General features: G+C 37.7%; 1 protein-coding gene across 5 annotated transcripts in view; it reads right to left on the bottom strand.

The window, feature by feature from the left end:
* HLCS (holocarboxylase synthetase) overlaps positions 1-20,873 on the bottom strand; it is a 130,734-nt gene that overhangs the window by 95,901 nt on the left and 13,960 nt on the right. For all 5 annotated transcript variants that reach the window (XM_072935941.1, XM_030284342.4, XM_030284339.4 and 2 more), the window contains exon 5: positions 19,424-19,606. In XM_072935941.1, the coding sequence (XP_072792042.1) occupies positions 19,424-19,606 (183 nt within the window). The remainder of the gene's footprint in view (positions 1-19,423; positions 19,607-20,873) is intronic.

The raw sequence follows: 20,873 nt of genomic DNA, 5'->3' as shown, positions 1-20,873 counted from the left end.
AGCTGCATCTGGAGCCTTCTCTGCTGTAGTATAAAATAACACAAAATTACAGCTCCTGATGGAGAAGATTTTATTTGCACCTGGGCTCTGTCAAACAATGAGAGTTCTGCACCGAGCACACCCAGTTATAAAGGTTCAAAATAAACCCAAATCCAAGACTTTATTCTTACAATCTGTTTATATGGATAGGATTTGGATGTGGGTTTTTTTATTTTTATCTGCATGCTGATGTACACAGATAAATGCAATTTAACTGGGCAGATTTGGGAGCTGCTCTTTCCTACCAAGCTCCAACGATGGGCCTGAAACTCCCCATCAATGGAATTCTTTGTTAAGACAAAATTCACTCCCAGCCTAAATTCATTTGGTTCCTATTAAATTCCATTTTAATTTGGTTCCTATAAAAAACATAGAGACTAAATGAAACGAAAGCTAAAAATACAATGCCAAAAAACCAAATATTTTCCATCAGCTCCCTCCTCTCGTGAGGGAAAAGGAGATTATTTGAACCATGATGCTCTACCTGAACACTCAATATTGGGATTAAAACATTGTACTTGTGAAGCAAGGCCAAATATTCACTTTCTGCAGACACAGAGCATGATTTCAAACTTTTTTTCCCTCCTTTGTATAAAATCTAATGATTTCCAGTTAAATTAACTACCTCTATTTTTGAGAACTTTCCAGTTGATGCACTGATTTATGTATTATCAGCTGATGGAGTGGCTAAATTATATATATATTATAAATATATAAATATATATTATACATATACATATATATATACATTTATATATTTATGCTTGTTTTTTGAACTGCAAGCAAGTGAGGATTACACAGGCATAAAGCACCCAATTTTTAGAGGAGCCTGTCTGAAGCAAAACCAGACATCACACCTCCAACAGGACTAAAATCTGCTTTTTTTTCCAGAATTGCCTGCTCCCAAAGGAGTATTATACAATCCAATAGGATCTGAAATGTATGCATTTCATCCCTCTGGATTCTCTGTTAGCACTGATAGGAAAGGAAATATTTTAATGAAGGGCTGTCCTTTGAGTTCAAATTGAAATATAAAAATTCACACACATAGAGACAAAAAATATCTCCATGTGCTCCTTGTGTTACACAGCTTTGCTCAATAGGCTCAAAGGTTTCAAGGTGTTAAATTTAAATTAACCACTGGAGAGCTTCCATCTCTTCCATCTCATAGAAACAGTATTTAAAATGACCAAAATATATAAATATAAATATATCTATATATATCCCAACATATTTGTATATATAGATAAATATCTCAACATAGAATTATATTTACTTACTGTAAATACACATAATGTGCAGGAAAATTGTGTTATCTACTATTCTTATTAATTTCAAACTCTACCTTGTAATGAGGTTTTGTAAAATACTATATATTAAGTTTACTACCTCAATCTTTCATTAAAATGCACTGTTTTCCCTTAAAAGCAAAGTACAATGACTTTTCCTGTAGAAAAAGCCTGAAGAAATGAGAGGGGAAAAAAAAAAAGCAAAAATTTGATAGAGAAATGAGGAAAGATCATCTCTTGGTGATCACAGAGAAAGTGGAGAGGATGAAGAATGGGTATTAGATCTCATTAGATAATAATAATAAAAATAATGAAAATAATGAAAATAAAAATAATTTAAAAAATAATAATTTCAATGCTGATGTCATTAATATTTAATAACATTCCCAAACTGCACATTCACACCCAGAGTCCTCAATGTTGCCCTTCCAGACTTAAGGAGGTGCAAGCTTGGAGATGGATTTTCTAACAACTGAAACCAAGGCAACAAACAGAACTTTTAAACACAAAAACCTCTTTACAACACATTCAGAATCTGGAAATACACAAAGTACTCAAATTAATCCAATTTTTAGGAAGTTTTTAGAAAACTCCTTAAATATTAACTGTTTACAATTAATTTCAGGCCATTGTTTCCACCAGTGGTGTTTTTGTTCACTGGGTAAAAACCCTTTAAATCCCCATTTCTCCACTCCCTCCTTTCCCCATGGCCTGAAGAACTTCATAAAGATTTTATTGTCCTACAACTGAGGCACATTTTCATTTCATGTTCTCATGAACTGGAGTTACTTGGCTGGTACTTGCTGTGCATTCCCAGGATTCTGCACAGCCTGGAAATCTGTTTCAGTTTATTAATAATATTTTTATATTTCCTAAATATAAGATACGGTGCAAAGCAGGAGATTTGGACTGCACAAAGGACAGAAGAATATTTAGAAAGATGGCAAGGTTGGTCAGTTTTTGAATTCCCAACCAACCTGATTTTTAGGAGTCTCCAGAGGTTATTTTGGGTTTGGGTGGTTATTTAGCCGAAGAGAGGCAGAAAAAGCTCATCATTTCTGAAAGATCATTCCAGACACTAAGTCAAGTGCCTTATTTTTGTCTCCACTCTTCAGAGTGTTTTTAAAAACAAGTATTGCATTACATAAACACAGTGGATCCATTTTCCCAACTGATATGTGGAATACTTCATCCAAAAAAGGGAAAGATTTTTAACAAAGTGCTGCAAGGTATCCTTACCCTCTTTATTGCAGCCCCATCTCTTTGAACACGAAGCATCTTAGATTTCAACCCATTCCTGGACTACCCATCCAGCAACTGCTCATAAATCCCTGCCTAAATCTGAATCCAAAATTAAATTTAGCTTTAAAAAGCGCCGTGTGTAGGCAGAAAATTCATTTATCCAACGGGCAACAGGGCCCAGGTCAGGATTCAGTGACTGATGAAAAATAAGTCAGGATGTTACTTTTTGTAGAGAAAAATAATGAAAATTCAGAGTAAATAGGTTAAAAATAATACAGAAGGAAATGTTATTATGGTTTTCACAGCAGGTTTGTTTTATCTGCATCTCTCCTGGCTTTAACAGAATGTTCCACTTGGGAATTGGGATGCCAGAAGAAGGATGGGAATAGGTGCTGGAGGTTTGCTCAGCACAAACCAGCTCTGAGGGGAGGAACAAGGAGCAGGCTGTAAGGTGCATCCCAAATTTTTAAATTTTGCTTCCTTTCCTTGCTCAGCTGCAGCAGAACAGTCTGGAAACAATCTTCCCAGCAGCTGCTCTCATCAACAAACTGTTTATTGTAAGAAAGTGCCTGGGTCAAAGGCTAAACGTCATCCAGAGCTGAAAGCGTAGCTGTAAAAAAAAAAACCAAAAAAACCTAAAAAAAAATCCTGGGGCCATCTATGCATGTGGAAAAAAAAAAGCCCATGACATTGGGAAGGGAACCATATTCCATCTGAAAGGCCAACAGTCTGCTGAAACAAAAACTCCTGAATTTGATGGGTTTTAGGCCACTGAGCTCATTTCTCATGGCTGATTTTGAGGCCTACTCGAGGTTTCTGATAAAAGCAGAATTTACAGCTCAGCTTGTGTCTCCTGGTGAAAAAGAGCAAAGTGGAGTTGTGTTAAAATATTCTAAAATGTTTTATTAGTGCTAAGTCAGCTCCACATGCACATACAACAACAGAAGAAGGACTTCCCTAATTTATCACAAATGCACCGTTGATGTGTTACCCAAAAATCCATGTGCAGGCTCACTATCAGTAAATGATCAAATTTTATTTTAAAGCACAGGATACTAAAAAATCACAGGGCAAAATCCTCTTTACCAGCAGATTTCAATCGCAGAAATAAAAGTGCAAGGGAAGCTCTGAGAGGGAAACTGGTCCCACACCAGTAATTGGGACACGTTTGCTGCCCCAGCCCATAAATCTGATTTTAAGGGGGAAGGACCCAGAGGAACAAGGTCCACCTTTGACACAACATCACCACCTAACACTTCACCCAAAGGCTGATAAATCAGCCTTCTGCCAGGTGCTGATTTATCCTACCAGAAAAAAGGTGTGAGAAATTACGGGTCGGGCGTTTAATTCTTCGTGACACCTACTTTGTAATAAAATTGTTATTTTTCTGAAGGAAAAGTTTACAGTAAATTAAACCTACGTGCAACTGGGCTAAAAATAAGCCTAGGCAGAAAGAAAAAGCCATTCCACTTCTACACAAAAATCTGAGCATGATACATATTAAAGTGGGCTGATTTTTCTTTTTTAAATGATATAATCAAAGTCATGTTTGGAAGAATAAATTAAGATATAAATCTAACCCCAAATGCTGTACCTATATATTAAATTACTCTCAAAAGTATTCTGTATGGAGTAGGAAAAAAATACAGAAGAATTTTGTTCTCAGCTAATAGGGCAATAAATTAGATGCAATATATTCAGCAGCTAAAACTGGCTCTCTTCAACAGCTATCACATAATACTATTTTTATTTGGTACCAAACCCTTTTTTTTAAAACTAACAACAAAATTGTTTGTTGAAAATCTTGGAATTAGCAGTAGAATGATTAAAGAAAATAAAACCTAAGAAAATATTTTTTCTTCTCACTGATAATACCCAATTCTTAGCTGAAGCTTTTCCAGCAGGTTTTTTTTTGCCTTTCAGCAGGGTTGCACACATCAAATATGAATGAATTTAGTGTTCATGAATACGAAATAGCAGCACAGGAGCCAAAGATTCTCCTCTTAGCACTCCAAACACACTTTAAACTCCAACAAGCTTTCAGCTGGACCTCATTTTTGCCTTTTTTTAGGGAAAAAAACCTCCCCACTGTGTCACACTGGAGGGGTTTAGGAGCTGAAGAAATGTCTGGGAATCGTTAAGGTGAAACCACAACACATTTTCACAAGGACCAGGGGATTCCAGCCCAGCCCCAAAAAATTAAAAAATTTAAAAATGAACATGGCAGCATGGGATTACTTTTTTTTTTAAGTTAAAAAAATTAAGTAAAAATGGGAGTGATAATCTACGACGGCAAGAATACCCTTGATTCGTTATCAAGCTCAAAAAACAAAGCTCAGCATATTAAACTACCATAAATCTTCATTTAAGATCTGTTGGTGAATCAAATATATTTTTAAAAATGAACATGACAGCATGGGATTTTTTTTTTTTAAGTTAAAAAATAAAGAAAGTAAAAAAAAATTTTAAAAGCACCACGACTTGGGGATTCCAGCATGGCCCCAAAACTGCAGGGCTGATGTTCAGCATGGACAATGTGTTTTAGATCCCTTTCTAAAACACAGGTTGGCAGAGAGGTCTCCAAATTCCAAAAGGAGCTTCTGGGAAGGGAGAATTTATTGGGAATGATAAACCACGATAGCAAGAATACGCTTGGTTTGTTATCAAGCTCCAAAAACAAAGCTCAGTATATTAAACTACCACAAATCTTCATTTAAGACCTGTTTGTGAATCAAATATATATTAAAAAATGAATATGATAGCATGGGATTATTTTTTTAAGTAAAAAAAAAATAATAATAATTTAAAAAGCACACGACTTGGGGATTCCAGCATGGCTCCCTCCCCAAAACTGCACTGCTGATGCTCAGCATAGACCATGGATTTTATATTCCTTTCTAAAACATATTCAGGTTGACTTCTGCCTTCCCCAAAACATCTTGGAAAGGAAGAATTTCTTGGGAATTATATGCTTTAATGGCAAGAATACACTTGGTGTGTTTTCCTGCTCCAAAGACAACACTCAGTATTAAGCTATCACTAATTTTCATTAAAGATCACTTTGTTAATCAGAAATATTTTACAAAAATCAACATGACAGCATGGGATTTTTTTTTTTTTTTAAAGAAAAAAAGAAAGAAAGTAAGTAAAAAAAATTTTTAAAGTACCATGACTCAGGGATTCCAGCACGGCCCCAAAACTGCACTGCTGATGTTTAACATGGCCAGTGGATTTTTTATTTCTTTCTCAAACAGATTCAGGCTGGCAGAGTGGTCTCCAAATTCCAAAAGGAACATGTTGGAAAGGAAGAATTTCTTGGGAATTTTGTGCTAAAATAGTAAGAATATGCTTGGTCTGTTTACTGCTCCAAAACTCGGTATTAAGCTACCACTAACTAATTTTCATTTAAGACCTCTTTGCTAATCAAAGACTTAAAAAAAATAACATGACATCATGGGGTTATTTTTTTTTAAGTAAATAAAAAGAGAAAGTAAAGAAAAATTTACAAAGTAAATCTGCTTTTTATTTAGCAGAATATCAAAGAAGTTTCATGCTTCAAAAATGCATCATGTATCTACACAGCAACGTAAAACTTGGATAGCAAATAGAGAACTTTGAAAGAAGACTCACTAATGCCCAGTTTGTCAGAAATTAACACATTTTTCTTACAAAACACGGTTGAAAATACAATATTTAAACACAGTATTCACACAATGCTCAGCTGTGAGAAAGGACGATACAAATTCCATTTACGGTTCTCTCAGCCCTGCGGTTTTTAACCCATTGTAATTATTTTCTCCTTTTTCAGCTTTTTCACATGCAACACTTTCTCCTGCTGGGACTGAACCTTTTTCAGAGCAACAGGAGTACAATTTTTCCCCCAGAGGAAACCCAAGAAGATGAAGATCCAATCCTAGGCTGCACCTTGGATTTAAGGATCCAAAAAAAACCTTCAGAGCCCCCATAGGGAGCTGGAAGTATTTCAGGGAGAAACGGAGAAAGAAACACCTCAAATTTAATTTCTTCTTTAAAACTGGACATAAAACTCATTTAAATCTTACAAAATAATGTCCAATTTTATGCAACAAACCCAAGGTTTGCCTCAAGTCCAACACACCACGAGCTCCTACTCCACAAGGTCACATTTGGATTTCCACGTCCCAAATGAAAGCTCAGCAGTGAAATTGAGGATTTTGGGGAAAAGGCACTCAAAGAATCACACAAAAACAGACCCAAACTGAGGCAGTGCATGAGAATTGTCCTGCAGAACCAAACACGGGCAGGGAGGAGCATTCCTGACAATGATAATTTCTTTATTCTGCAGGGTTTTGGATTCTCCTGGGTTTTTCTGAGAACTCCAACTGCCTGAAACCAAACCACAGTGCCTGCAGACATCTCTCATTTCTGTTTTTTAGGACTCATCTGAATTGCACACCTGAAAAAAGGTGATTTTTCACACTAAAATTTTGTATTAATCCAGGCAAGGATTCGCTTCACTTCATTCTGTCCAGGTTCTCCACGTCAGAAGGGTTTTTGTTTCAGTCCTTGCTTTTGTAAGACTGTCCTGACCTTGGCTGTTTTTCTTTTCAGTGTCACAAAAGGATCCAAAATTTTTAATTCTACCACAAATCCACTCCGAAGATAAACTTTTAGCTGATTAAATATATACCAACTTTGTTGAAAATCATTATATTATAATAAATAGTCCCAAACTGAAGGGGTAACTTCTAAAAATGAATTGTCCTCAAGGAAAAACTTTCAGGGATTACTTTAATCAGTACTAAAATGCAAAAAAAGGGAGTTTAAAATGCACTTCCAGCATAGTTGCACACAAACTAATGCACTCAAACCAGACAAAATCTATATCAATACGTGATATTTAGTGATTAATTAATTTATCCTTGGTTAAATAAAGATAGTTTTTTGGTTTTTGAACATAATTCCTGGGGACACAGGAGACTGTGAGCAAAACAATGATTATTTAATTTTGAATTTGAAGTTTGATATGTACTTTCAGTTTGCCAAACCAGTGAAAAAAAAAAAAAAAGAGGATTGTGACAGTGGTTGTCAAAGTTAAATTCTACCAGCAAAATTATCAAATACCAGCAAAGTATCAAATGCTTCTAGGAGAAAATTGTCCTGGATCAGATGGAGATTTTTTTTTTTTTTTGTGGAGCAATAAGGGCAGCAATAATTATAATAAGTTAAATGCAGTTCAAAAGTGCCCAATCTGCTAATCCTGAGCTGCTAATTAAAAAGAGTGGATTGTGCAGCATTGAAAAAAGCTTGGAAATATTTGGGGAAAAGTCCACTTCCACCTCCAGAAGTGCTGCAGAGATACCAAAAGCAAACTCTTCTCTTTTCTGGATATTCAGAAATACCATTGGAGTGAAACACCAAATCCAACACTTACCCTCCCATGTGTGTTTTAATGTCAAAATGTGTTATTATCAATATCTGTTAATATTAATATATGTTATTAATAGCAATATGGCTAAAGCAGGAAGGAAAAGAGGCTAAAACAGGAAGAAAAGGAAAATAAGGAAAAATCTCCCATAATTGCAAAAAGCTCCCAGCTATGTTAATTTAAAATAATGACAGAAATATTCTAAAATCAGAAGGGCAGTTTAAAATGTTTCCAGGTATTTCTAACAAAAACTTTGGAAATCCAAATATTGATTTTAATTTGCAGTTCAATACTGCTTATGGTAACTTTGGGAAAGTGCCCCTCTCTCAAAGGAAGCATAAAAATAAGAATTACCATTTGTTTTCAGCTACTGTATTTTCTTTTCCATCAGCAAATAATTTACTGAGATCCCAACACCTAAAACACAGTTTCAAAATGAAAAATAACCAGATAAAAGCTCTCCCTGCAGCTGCTGCTCCTGACAGGGAGCTGTGGTACACTCACCAGTCCTAAAACCAACAATTCCATCTTGGAAAGAAGAAATGTCTTCCAGACCAGAAGAATGCAGGGGTAATTGCTCACTTCATGTAATAAGTTCTGAAGTCAAAACATGCCAGATGCAATTTTTTATTTAGATCTTGACAATCGTGCATCCAAATACAATTATTGTTCCTTATCTTGCAAAAGAATTTCAGAAATACCTCCTGGAATTAATTTGCATCGATTCTGACTCCATGGAAATGATGAGATTTGCTCTCACAAAACTTTTTAAAACTCCTGAGGATCTTAGAGATGTTTTTTAGTTCCAAGTTTAGTTTTTAGAATAAACTTGACTTTATTCCATAAGCAGGGAACATCCAGGCACAGCTCTTAACATGAGACACCTCCAGCTCGATGCTGCTCTTCCTTGAAATTATTTTAATAATGAGGCCAATTTAACTTTTTGTACTTCTATCATGACCTGTTCATCAGTTGAATGCTAAATTACAAAAGAAATTGTGATTAATTTATTTGTTGCAAGTGGTAACATCAAAAAACAATCACAAAAAAAAGGAGCCATACGTGACTGGTTCAGTAATCCAAATGAATATCCATATATATCCATAATCTCTCTTTCTTTCTTTCTCTCAGCACATGAAAACAGCTTCATTTTTATTTCATTTCTCTGTCTGAAGTTGTTAAGGCATGGAATTCTGAAATTAAATCTATATTCAAAGGAAAAAACTGACTAAAAATTTACATGTGGGTTGTTTGCCCAGCAAACGTTTTGAGACTCAGCAATCTGCGACCCCACTTCAAAAGACTTTGGTTTCTATGAGCTAAATGATCTAAACTCCAAATTTAAGTTCTCACCACGTGCAAAAATCATAAATTTACTACAATTAATACTCTTAAACTGAAGAAAATACTCTTTTCCATTTAAAATCTCCTCAGTACGGATCCTGCTAAGGCTTGGCTTTTACTATTAGTTTAATTATACATTTATTCAGCTTTTTTAATAATTAAGAAGTATTTTTTGGAAGTAGTTCTTAAAACATTTCTTAGATAAATTCAGCAGCACAATTTAGTACAGACTTGAGAAACAACACACACTAGAGCAGGGAAGTGATTCTCAATGAAACAAGCTGTAAAAACCCAACGTTGTCCCACATTTTTCGTGAAACCATCAATCCAAAGCAGCACAATCTTTATAGCTAAAATTATGAGATATGTACATAACAACCAGCAGCTGTAGGGAATGCTAAAAAATGCAGTAATAAAGTTATATTCTCCATGTTCAAGTCTTACTCCTTACCTCTGCTCTTCAGCTGTTGCCCCATTCCCCTCTCTCCTCCTCCCACACAGCCTCTGCTTTTTCATCTGCTATCACACCAGATCCACCAGCTCTTCCTCCTGCATTTTTTCTCTCCCAAAAAAAAAAAAAGTTCTTATCCTCATCAGTCAAGGAGCATGCTCTGATTTACACACTCCATGGAGAACTCTCATCCCAACTTTTCTCAGGGCTGCAGTTCTCTGCTCTCCTCTGGGCCTCTGGCACTCGACTCACTTTTATTATCTTGTGCATTTAGTAAGAAATGGGTAAAGAAAGGAGATAATTTCTGAAACTTGAGGTGGTCAGTATGACTAATGCACTAAAATTATACAGAGATTTAAATAATTACATTATTTTAAACATATTAACACACATATACAAAAGTGTATATAGAATTATGGAATTATACAGGTGCAGGACCAAACTTCATCCCTGCTGTGGATCCTCTAGGAAATGCTGGCAGAGATAAAACTGTGACCAGCTGAAATTCCTGAAATTAAATCACCTTATCCTGAGAAGAATGATCTGGATGATCTAACTGTAAAACACAGGTTGCCCTGATAGACCTTTTCACAGGATACTTTTCTTGGGAGAAGAAAAATACAAGCACCATGAAAACAGACAGCACAGGATGTATTCTGATTTTTTTTTCCTTCTGAGAAAACCTTGCCTCGATATTCCTGTAAATCCTTTGTCATTCACGTCACCAGTCCAAGTCCAAGTGAGTACAGTGGTTTATTGAAGTAAAACACGTTCTGCTTGTTGGGAACACCCACTGCAACTCCCAAAAAAAAGGAGCTTTCACAGCACACTTGCAGTAGGAACTACAGCAAACATTCTGATTTCAGCTAACAGCTGCTCTTTAATCAGCTTTCCACTCTAAGAACTGCATCGTGTCAGCCAGACAGGCACATGCCAAATTCCACTGCCCCTGCACCTGGAATTTCCTGATTTCCTCAGCATGTCAGAAATCATGGCTGGAAATGAACTGTCAGAGGATGGACACAGCAATCTCTAAGGCAGCCCCTTCCCCACCAACTGCTGGCACAGCTGATAATGGATTTTTTGGAGTCTTTGCCCAGGGACAAACTCTGAGAACACCACGGTGACTTTTAAATCAGTAACTCCAATGAAACTCCAATCTTCATCCTCCAGAATAAATCCAGCTTGATAAACTTCAATAATAAACTCTGTGTTGTAGACAAGGTTTTTTTCCTGCACATTACTGGACAAATGGATTGTCAAAGGAATAAAATACAAATTCAGGAGACCTGAATGTTGGAAATGCAGTGTTTCAAAGGAATAAAATACAAATTCAGAAAGCTGAACGTTGCAAATGCAGTGTTTCAAAGGAATAAAATACAAATTCAGAAGAACTGAACATTGCAAATGCAGTGTTTCAAAGGAATAAAATACAAATTCAGAAGAACTGAACATTGCAAATGCAGTGTTTCAAAGGAATAAAATACAAATTCAGAAAGCTGAACGTTGCAAATGCAGTGTTTCAAAGGAATAAAATACAAATTCAGAAGAGCTGAATGTTACAAATGCAGTGTTTCAAAGGAATAAAATACAAATTTAGAAGAGCTGAATGTTGCAAATGTAGGTTCAAAAGGAATAAAATACAAATTCAGAAGAGCTGAACATTGCAAATGCAGTGTTTCAAAGGAATAAAATACAAATTCAGGAGACCTGAATGTTGGAAATGCAGTGTTTCAAAGGAATAAAATACAAATTCAGAAGACCTGAATGTTGGAAATGCAGTGTTTCAAAGGAATAAAATACAAATTCAGAAGAGCTGAACACTGCAAATGCAGTGTTTCAAAGGAATAAAATACAAATTCAGAAAAGCTGAATGTTGCAAATGCAGTGTTTCAAAAGCAGCTGAAGTTTTCCGTTTTTTCTCTTTTGAAGAGCGATATAACAGGACACTTCTATTCCTCTTGGTTATATACATTTATTTATCTCTATATTTATCCACCTTACCCCTTTAATTAAAATATATGCTAATTAAATATACATTCTGGCCATATTCTGCTTAGAAGTGGAGCTACAAAAGGAGCCCTAATGAAACTGTCAGACAACCACTACAACAATTTCCCATTGTGGGAAGGAGGCGTCATTTCTGAGCAATGGTAACTCGAGAGGATCTCACCAGGCTCCAGCTGATGCCAAGCCTGCTCTCATTTTCCCAGTCTCACTTCCATAAATTAGCTGCAGGCCCCATGGACATCAGGGAATCTTGGGGGTTTTTTGGTTTTTTTTTTTAATGTTTGGAAATCCTCCACTTTTGTCAGATCTTTACCAGTGGGGTCAGAGCGGTGCCAAATGTGCCGTGTTTGTCACAAGTCAGGGATTCCTGCCCTCCAAAATCCCCCATCTGCTCCAGGGCAGCCCTGACTCCAAAAAGGCTTTATCAGGAGCTCTGAAACAAAATCCACACCCAGCCACTTGAACTACAGCCCTCACACCGAAGCAAAACGTGACACCTGAATTTGGATCAATCTGCCACCGAGGGTTTGACTTTTTAAATTTAGATCCCCATCCCAAACTCTGAGATCAAACTGAAACTAAGAAAAGTCAGCCTCAGCACTGTGCTGAGTAACCTGTACTCGAGAAATGCTCAGGCCTGGTGCTGCTCTCTGTCATCTCAAGAGTGAGAAGTCAGCAGCAGACCGAGATCACAAATGTTTTAGATATACATGACATAAGCCATTCTGGGGGGATAACGAAATTTTCCATTCTCTCCAGTACAGAAGGAACATGCCTGCTGAAGAAAGTGGTTGTGAAGTATCATGCACACTGACTCAAAGCCAGCCCTGAAACATGAGAGAATCCAATTCCATGAGTGGCACTTTGGTCAGATGCCAGCACATCATAATTTCACATCAGAGTTAGCCCCACAGAAAGATTAAATGCTACTCGGTACAAAAGGCATTAACTTTTAGTTCTCACAGCACCATAAAGACCCTTTTTATGGAGATTGCTATAAACAGCATACTTTCTTTCACTCCTCAAACCTTCCTGCATTTTCCAAATGATCCTCAAAACATTTATTGAATCAGCACATGGCCCAAAAGTTGTTTACAAACCATAATGCAAAGTAAGAATGCTGTTCATTATTATGTGCCTACAAATGTGCTTCATGCTTTTTTAACAGGAACAGCATGTTTGCTGCCATCCTGCAGGAAGGAAAACAAAATTTGAAGTAGAGAAGTGCAAAATAAAGGCAATGTTTGCCAGATTTCCCTTTCCTTCTCCCCTTAAATACATGGGAAATATTCTGAAGATAAGCAGCAAAAAAGGAAAAGGTATCTTTAACCAGCACCTGGAATTACCTGGCTCCACATTTGGAATTCCCTTCACCTCCCATCAAGATTTCTTAACTGGAAATGTTTTACTGTATTCTGACACTATATGCCATCGACTCCTGTGGAATTTCAAAGGCTGGTTTAAAACTGAGGAAATATTATACAGGGCAGTTGCTGAGCTGTAACATGCAAAGATATTTTCATGCAAATCCATATACAACACACTATGCATAAAATGCTTTCCATCCCTCCCCTGTTCTTCCCCTTGAAACCCAGCTCAGAAGTGTCCCCTGCTGGCAAATTCCTTCCCTCACTGCAGGAGATACAGGGAAACCTCAGCTGCACCCAGCTTTGGGAGCAGCAGAAATCCCTGGGGATTTGAACAGAATGACAACAGGAAAGTGGCTCAGCTGGGCAGGGACACTGCTCAGTGCTGGGGAATGCACTGGAAATACCTGCAGCACCCCAGGGCTCCCTTCAGAATAGCTCCAGGAGAAGGGCTGAAAGAAGTTTTGAGGGTGAACATTTAGGAGATAATCCAGACTTCTAATAATTAGAGAATTCCAGAATGGACTGCATTGGAAGGGACGTTAAAGATGATCCCATTCCACCCCTGCCATGGCAAGGACACCTCCCACTGTCCCAGGCTGCTCCAGCCCCAGTGTCCAACCTGGCCTTGGGCACTGTCAGGGATCCAGGGGCAGCCACAGCTGCTCTGGGAACTCCATCCCAGCCCCTGCCCACCCTCCCAGGGAACAATTCCTAATTCCCAATACCCCATCCATCCCTGCCCTCCTTCACCTCAAAGCCAGATTTACAGGAGGCAGCACGAACAAGGCTCATTTGATGCTCAAATCCTGTTTCCCAACAGGAAAAACAATCTCTCAGTTGTCCAGTTGAATTTTTGTCTCACAAATCAGTAAAAAGCCTTTTATAGCTTCACAGCCATGTTGCACTTTAGGGCTGGTTCAAAATGTTCCCTCCGAACAAAAAGAAAAAAAAAAATTCTTGAAAATTTTTCCTGTGACTCTGCCATTAGTCCTCATCATCTTCTCCGTGCCTTCTACCTGCAGTCACTGTTACTATTCCTGGTATCATGGAATTATCAAGGTAGGAAGAGCTCTCCAGGATCACCCAGTGCCACCCCAGCCCCACCAGCATCACCCCAGGAGGGGACAGCCGGGGGGTCGGGCTCTGCTGCCGTGTCTCAAGGGGAAGGAGGAGAGGAAATGGCCTCAAATGGCACCAGGGGAGGCTCAGGTTGGAGATTGGGAAAGAAAATTTCCCTGGCAGAGTGGTCAGGCCTTGGGATGAGCTGCCCAGGGAGGTTTGGAGTCACTGGAATTGTCCCAGAGGAGTCTGGATGTGGCCTTGGGGACAGGGTTTGGGGTGATGGCACTGGGTGATGCTGGAGGACTCTTCCAGCCTTGATAATTCTGGGATTCTTGAGTCTCATTCTGCACTTGGCACAGAAGTATCTGTGAAAAGCATCCTGCCCTGGGCTGATGCCTTGGGAAGGCTGAGCTGGAGCAGAGGCTGGGCAGAGCTACAGAATAAATTCGGGATTTATTAAAGGATCTCCTCCATGGATCCACCTTGGGCAGCACCAGAGCCCAGCCAGGGCTGCACCCAAATGACCCAAAACGGCCCCAAAATGCACGAGCGCTCCCGGGGGCTCTCCCTGGGATCAGTTCTGCTCCATTGGCACCTTGGAGTTCATTGTCCCATTCCAGCTTTAGCCCAGGCAGTCCCACCCTGCTTGTTTTTCTCTCTCCAGCCCACGCTGTTTGTGCTCCTGGGCTGAGATTTGGATCATTTGTCCTTGGTGCCCAGCTGGAGCAGGAATTGTTTTGTCTCCCTGCTCTGTGCACAGAGCTCACCATCCCATAATACAAAGCCCAGACCCACACACTAAAGCAGCACAGAATGTGGAAAATAGAAAATCTAAAACCTGAGGCATGAGGACTGTTGCAAAATCTGCTCCACAAACTCAGCTTCTTTTAAGCTTTTACCTCTACCAAAAGTTTACTACCAGAAGTTTACAAATTTAACTGAAGCACCAGCAGTTCTATGAGGAAACTTCACTCACAGAAGTGTGCAGAGTAATGGGAGACTGGGGAGAAAGAATAAAAAGATGCTAAAATACACAGAATTTATTCCACCATGGGACTGTGTGACAAGTGTTACAAATGTTCACTTGGGTACAAGAGGAGATATCACTGAGATACAAAAACCAGACCAAAGCAGCTCTGAACTGCTCAATTTGGACACAATCCCTAGATAATTTCATTATTCTGAGTGCTAATGAAGCAAAAAGAGGAAAACAATGAGGCACAGATTGTCAAAACCCATATTCTTGGAGAACAATTCCCTGCAGAGCCACACTCCAACACCAGCAAACAGCAGGAATTAGGATTAGAATCCAGACACTGATGCTTCCCATGAATGCCAACACTGAAAACAGTTTGCTTTATGATATATGTGGCCCTTCTGGGTTTGCAAGTTTTTGTTGTAAAGAAACAAAAGTGAAATTGAGGAGGGGAGAGGGAAGAACACAGAACCAGCAAATGCAAACCAACCCTCCCTGCACACACAGGCACCTCAAAGCCTTGCAGCCCAACAAATTCCTTTGAATTTATTATGGAAAACAGCCCTAAATCCATGGAGTTAAATTCCAAGTATTTTCAGCTGATAGCACAGCTATTAATCCTTAGGTGAAGTTTTACAGATACATTAAATCCATTCCCAAAACCAGCAAATACCCATTTTTATTGGTACAGATGTATTTACATTGCTTCATCTAATTTTTTTTTCCTTGAAGCTACTTTGCCTTGAAAGATATTTTCATTTCTAGCCAAGAAACAAACTGGGAAAAGCTTTCAAGTACAAAGGTCTTTGCTCATTTCAAATAATACACATAACACAAAAAAAAAAAAAAAAAAGGCAAAAAATGTTAGACACAAATGATTTATCAATGATTTATTCAAGTTTCTCACAGTCTGTTGGTCACTTAATATTTTTTTCAGCTCTTATGTAACTTCTGAGCCAGAGAAAAGAGCAAATTTCCTTTCTGGAATAAATAACTCCAAAGAGTTGTTGTTTTTTGTTCTACTGTCTCTAAGGCAGGGATGATGCTTGTGTTTTAAAGGCAAAAGAAAACAATCAAATCTCCCATTTTGTAGATTATACATTTTTGGTTCACTTGTAAACCAAAAACTTGGATAGTAATAAAACCTGTGGCATTTCAGTGTAACTAACCCTGATTTTAGCATTGGAAATTAAAAAAAAAACCACCTTGAAGCTGAATCTCAAGTCCTACAACACCCATGAATATGCATGGAAATATTTCAGAAACAATTACCTCAAAATATACCCTGAAATCAGGGTTCATTATAGTGTTAGCTGAGAGTTCAAATTTCCCATCCTCAAAGGAAGATTTATTCAGGATAAAGAAACTCCACATTTTCTTGGCTGACATAATGGACCTGGAATTTCAAAGCAGATGATGCCACCCCAGAATCAAGAGATGGAAATCTGCTCTGGAGCTGATTCTGCCCCTGCTACTGAATTACTCAAATAGACAAAAAAAATTAGAGCCTGAGGAGTTTTTCCTCAAGTTTTAAGACGAGCAAATGCGTGGGTGTAACAATTCCTTAATGGGAATAATCAGCACTGGGACAAATCTCATTCTTCAAGGAGTAAATCCTTGGTTTGAAACCTACTCTGAAACTCCCGACACAAAAATCCTGGCATTTATGTCTGAAAAATTATCCTTGGAGATGGCTGAAAGAGCAAATATTTGAGAGTTTAAGGGCAAAGCTGCAGAAAAAATCAGATCTCTATGCTTGGAGCAGCCACTGAACATGTGGGTGCCAGACACTCGGGTCCCCCCTTCACACAGAATTTCCCTCTGAATTTGCTCAACTGCTCTGCAGCCCAACAAGAAAAGAAGAAAAAACAAAAATGCTGGCTTTTGGTATCAATAGTGGCCTGTAAAATTACATTCAGCATCAAGTTGTGTAGATTTAATTAAGCTTTTAAGCAGCATTTTAATTGTTCTTCATTTCAACACTGCCTTTGGTGTTGTTGTAGCAGAATTCTCCTTGCTAAGATCTAAAATCCTAAAAGATGGACATGACCATCCATTATTCAGATAGCAGAGCTTTCAGTTCAATTTAAAATATAATTCCAGTTCTGCTCATGTTTTATTGGCTTTTTTTAAATTCATGCAGCAAGACTGGTTTTAAGGTCCATGAATTGGAAATCTAAACTTCAAAATGTGACTTCTGAGGAGGGAAAGGAAAAAAATTCCAATTCACCCTTCAGGAACAGCTTTAAATTCCACTACAAAAGGCACCAAGCCTCAAAGAGTGAAGAGGAATACCTTAAATTCCTAATAATCACATTTATATCAATCAGCAGCATAGGTTTGATGGGATTTTTAACAGCATCTCAACAATGATGCAGAAACACACAGATTGCCCAGGAATTCAGGCAAAGGCAAAGTCAGGAGAAGCTATTTGTTCACAGAATAAAATTTAGAATTTTATTTGATGCTCAAAAGGACCAGAAAACAGGTCTGGTGAAAATTCTGATAAAAGATGGAAGAGGTACCAAGGGAATCCCATTGAATAGGGGCAGCTCTGCTGTAAATTGAAGAACTCCCCAAACCAGCACTTAAGACTGAAATAATTATTAAATTACTCAAAAAAACTCCCTCAGTTTCTTTTTTTCTTAATGAAGTAGAAAATACAGAGCAAACCCAAGTATTAATTTTTCCTCATAAGCAAAAGGAGTTTGGGGTTCCTGAAATTAATTAGAAAAATCTGAGCAGGTGAGAGGAACCAGTAGTTTTTAAACACTTGAGCTGTCAAGTCTTAGCAATAGTAGAAAAATTTCTCATTATTTTTGGATCTACTAACAAGACCTTGAGCTTGCTTGATCATTAATTGACTCATTCTGGTATTTTTATCACAGGGAAGTCTAAGAAAATCATCCCAAAAATTGCTTGCTGGCAATACAAGTAAGGATTTCCTCAAATAATTTACAATTTTGGTATCTCCTGGCTCTCTGTGAAAGCAAGGAGGCCTATGGAGAACAGGATGGATGAAGAAAAAGAAATAATTAGTGAGAAAGCTAAATTCTAACATATTAATTATTTATTTTAAAGTGCTCTCTCTTCATTAAGCACTGTAATTGTCACACACAAGCTGCAAATTCCTTTTGCACAAGAGTCTGGAATTTTATCATTGGCTAAAGGGAAAGACATTAAAACAGTGACTACACACAGCAAAGCTACCCTTAAAATATGTGAATAAAACAATTAAAATCACATGAAACCACTTTAAAATGAATAAAGGTTAGGAATAAAACAATTTATTAACAGAATTTATGATTTAAATTTTAAAAACTAACTGTGGTATAATCCTTAACTGAAGAATATACAGTTAAAAGATCTTAACTTGATAGTCTGCAACCCTGGAATATGCCACTAGATGGCAAGTTTGGATAGAAATTAGCTGAATTTTAATTCATGACACGTTTGAAAAGTCCAAAGGCATTGGATAGACACAATCATGAAAAAAAAAAAAGTGAAAGAGGAGAACAAAAATAGGAAGAGTTCAATAAACAAGTCTTGTGTCTGGAGCACATTTAATACAAGCCAAAAAGGTTAAATTGGTTTTAGTTTTGTTTCCACATTGCCACACAAATGGGGAATCAGCTCACACACGATTTTGAAGTTATGTTTTAAAGAAAAACCAGTGAAAATCACAGGTGAAATTGGTTTTTTTAAAGAAAAACAAGTGAAAAACAAGAGTTTTATATATTCCTCACAATTCTTCAGAGCAGTGCCTCACATGGAGGAGTGCAGCACTGAGAGCTGATATTTAAATTACAAATATTCCCAGGAAATATTACAACATCCTCAGGGATCAGGGTTTTCCCTGTGCCTTCCCTATTCCCTGCACTCTGCTCCTCACCATTTCCATTTTCCTCTGCCAGCCCGTGCAGAATGTTTCATCTTGATTGAAAAGAAAAATCAATCCTGTCTTTTAAAGCAGTTCTTTCTGTAGCTACTACAGCCTTCAAAAGGAACAGAATTAAAAAGTTCTTAACAGAAATACAGCAAATAGAATAAAATTAACCTTGCACAATTCCCCTGTGGTGAAACTCAGAACTCCTTCTAGCGGGGAACAAAACAATGATGGATTAAAAATGAAACTTTTTGCTTACCTGAAATATCTGTTGAAAACTCTTCAAATAAAAATATCAAGGTTTAAGAGAACACTGATTTTCCCTGGCAGGGTAAATCCCAGCTTACCTCATCTGGAGAGAGCAGATAAATGGGTGTTAATTCAGGAATTTCACTCAATTCACAGCTCAGCCCAAGGCAGGTCAGGATCTCCCTGAGAACTTCATATCTCTTGGAATTGCTCATTTTGAGCAAATTAAAATCTTCTTCAGTTTGCACATCCATGGAATTGATGTCCAGCTCCAAATGGGCCTGGCAGAATATACAAAAAAAGAAAATCAGTTTCCAATTCAGGGATCACAGCTGTCAATACACCACAATTTCCTCTGAAACCTACCTAAAACTTCCCTTCTTAATAAACTTTTTCTGGTGGAGTTGATCAAACTTGTATTTATCAACTTAAATTTAACTTCCTGCTTTTCAGGTCTGCCAGAACCAACAGCAAGGTTGGTCATATTCTGACTTATACATGAGCAGAATTCCATTACAATTAAAATGGCATTGAAATTGGCATTCCATTATAACTGAAATTCCATTAAAGTTGAAATTCCTTTAAAATTCTATTAAAATTTAAAGAACTTTTTAGAAGTTTTTAGAAGGTATGGAGTGCTCAAGCAAGTCACATGAATTCAGTGGAAATGAGTGCAGATAAAGAAACCCTTCTGCCTAAAAAAGTTACTTGCTCACCTGGTGGAAAATCACTCCTCATGGTTGAAGCAGATGCTTAGAAGTTGAAATTAAATGCAAGAGGAAAAAAAATCCTTCATAGACCTCGGTTTTGACTATTTTTTTCTGTTTTGCCTTTTGTGTTAGAAGATATGTCAAAGCCCTTGAATGTTAAAACCCTGATTTTACTGAGAATTTCAGACTTTCTGTGCTGCCAGGCACTGACCCCCAGGAGAACACTGCACTGACCTGAGGCCGTGGAGAAACTCCCAAAATTCAATAATAAAACTGAGATTACAGGTGTGGGGTTTGAATGGAAGTGTGTGATATCACAGGGTGGGAAACTCAGAGTTGAAGGGTTTAGAATGCAGGAATAGATATAAAGCAAGATGGAGGTTTTAGGGTGGAGGCTGCTCCTTCTCCTTCACCTCCTTCTCCATGGGTTTGGGTGGTTTTGTGCAATTGGATAAAAAAGTCCCTATTGCGGGCACGGGTGGTTGGTTATTGGGTTAAAAGTGAAAATAATTGAGGTGTCATTTCTTAATTGGACAGTTTATCCTTAAAAGGCCTCGGGGAGAGAGAGATGGGCTCCATTTTGAGTTTGTTGGAGTGAAGTGCTGCAGAACTCAGGGTTTGTGAGGCTGTGACAGAGACAAGAACTGATAAACACCTGAGTCCCTACAAGAAATTCCCTCTCACACATTTAATCCATTTAATCCTAGCCTTAACAAAACAAAACAAACAAACCCAAGAAATCCACACTTGTATTCCCTGCAGATTCATTTATTGCTATTAAAAAAAGCCCTTCTTTTTGTTCATTTCTTCCACTTTAAAAAAATTTAATTATGCTCTT

Source organism: Taeniopygia guttata, chromosome 1 (genome assembly GCF_048771995.1).
Source record: "Taeniopygia guttata chromosome 1, bTaeGut7.mat, whole genome shotgun sequence".
In the NCBI taxonomy this organism is placed as follows: Eukaryota; Metazoa; Chordata; class Aves; order Passeriformes; family Estrildidae; genus Taeniopygia; species Taeniopygia guttata.
The sequence above is the reverse complement of the archived record's forward strand: the minus strand, read 5'-3'. Positions and strand labels throughout refer to the sequence as shown.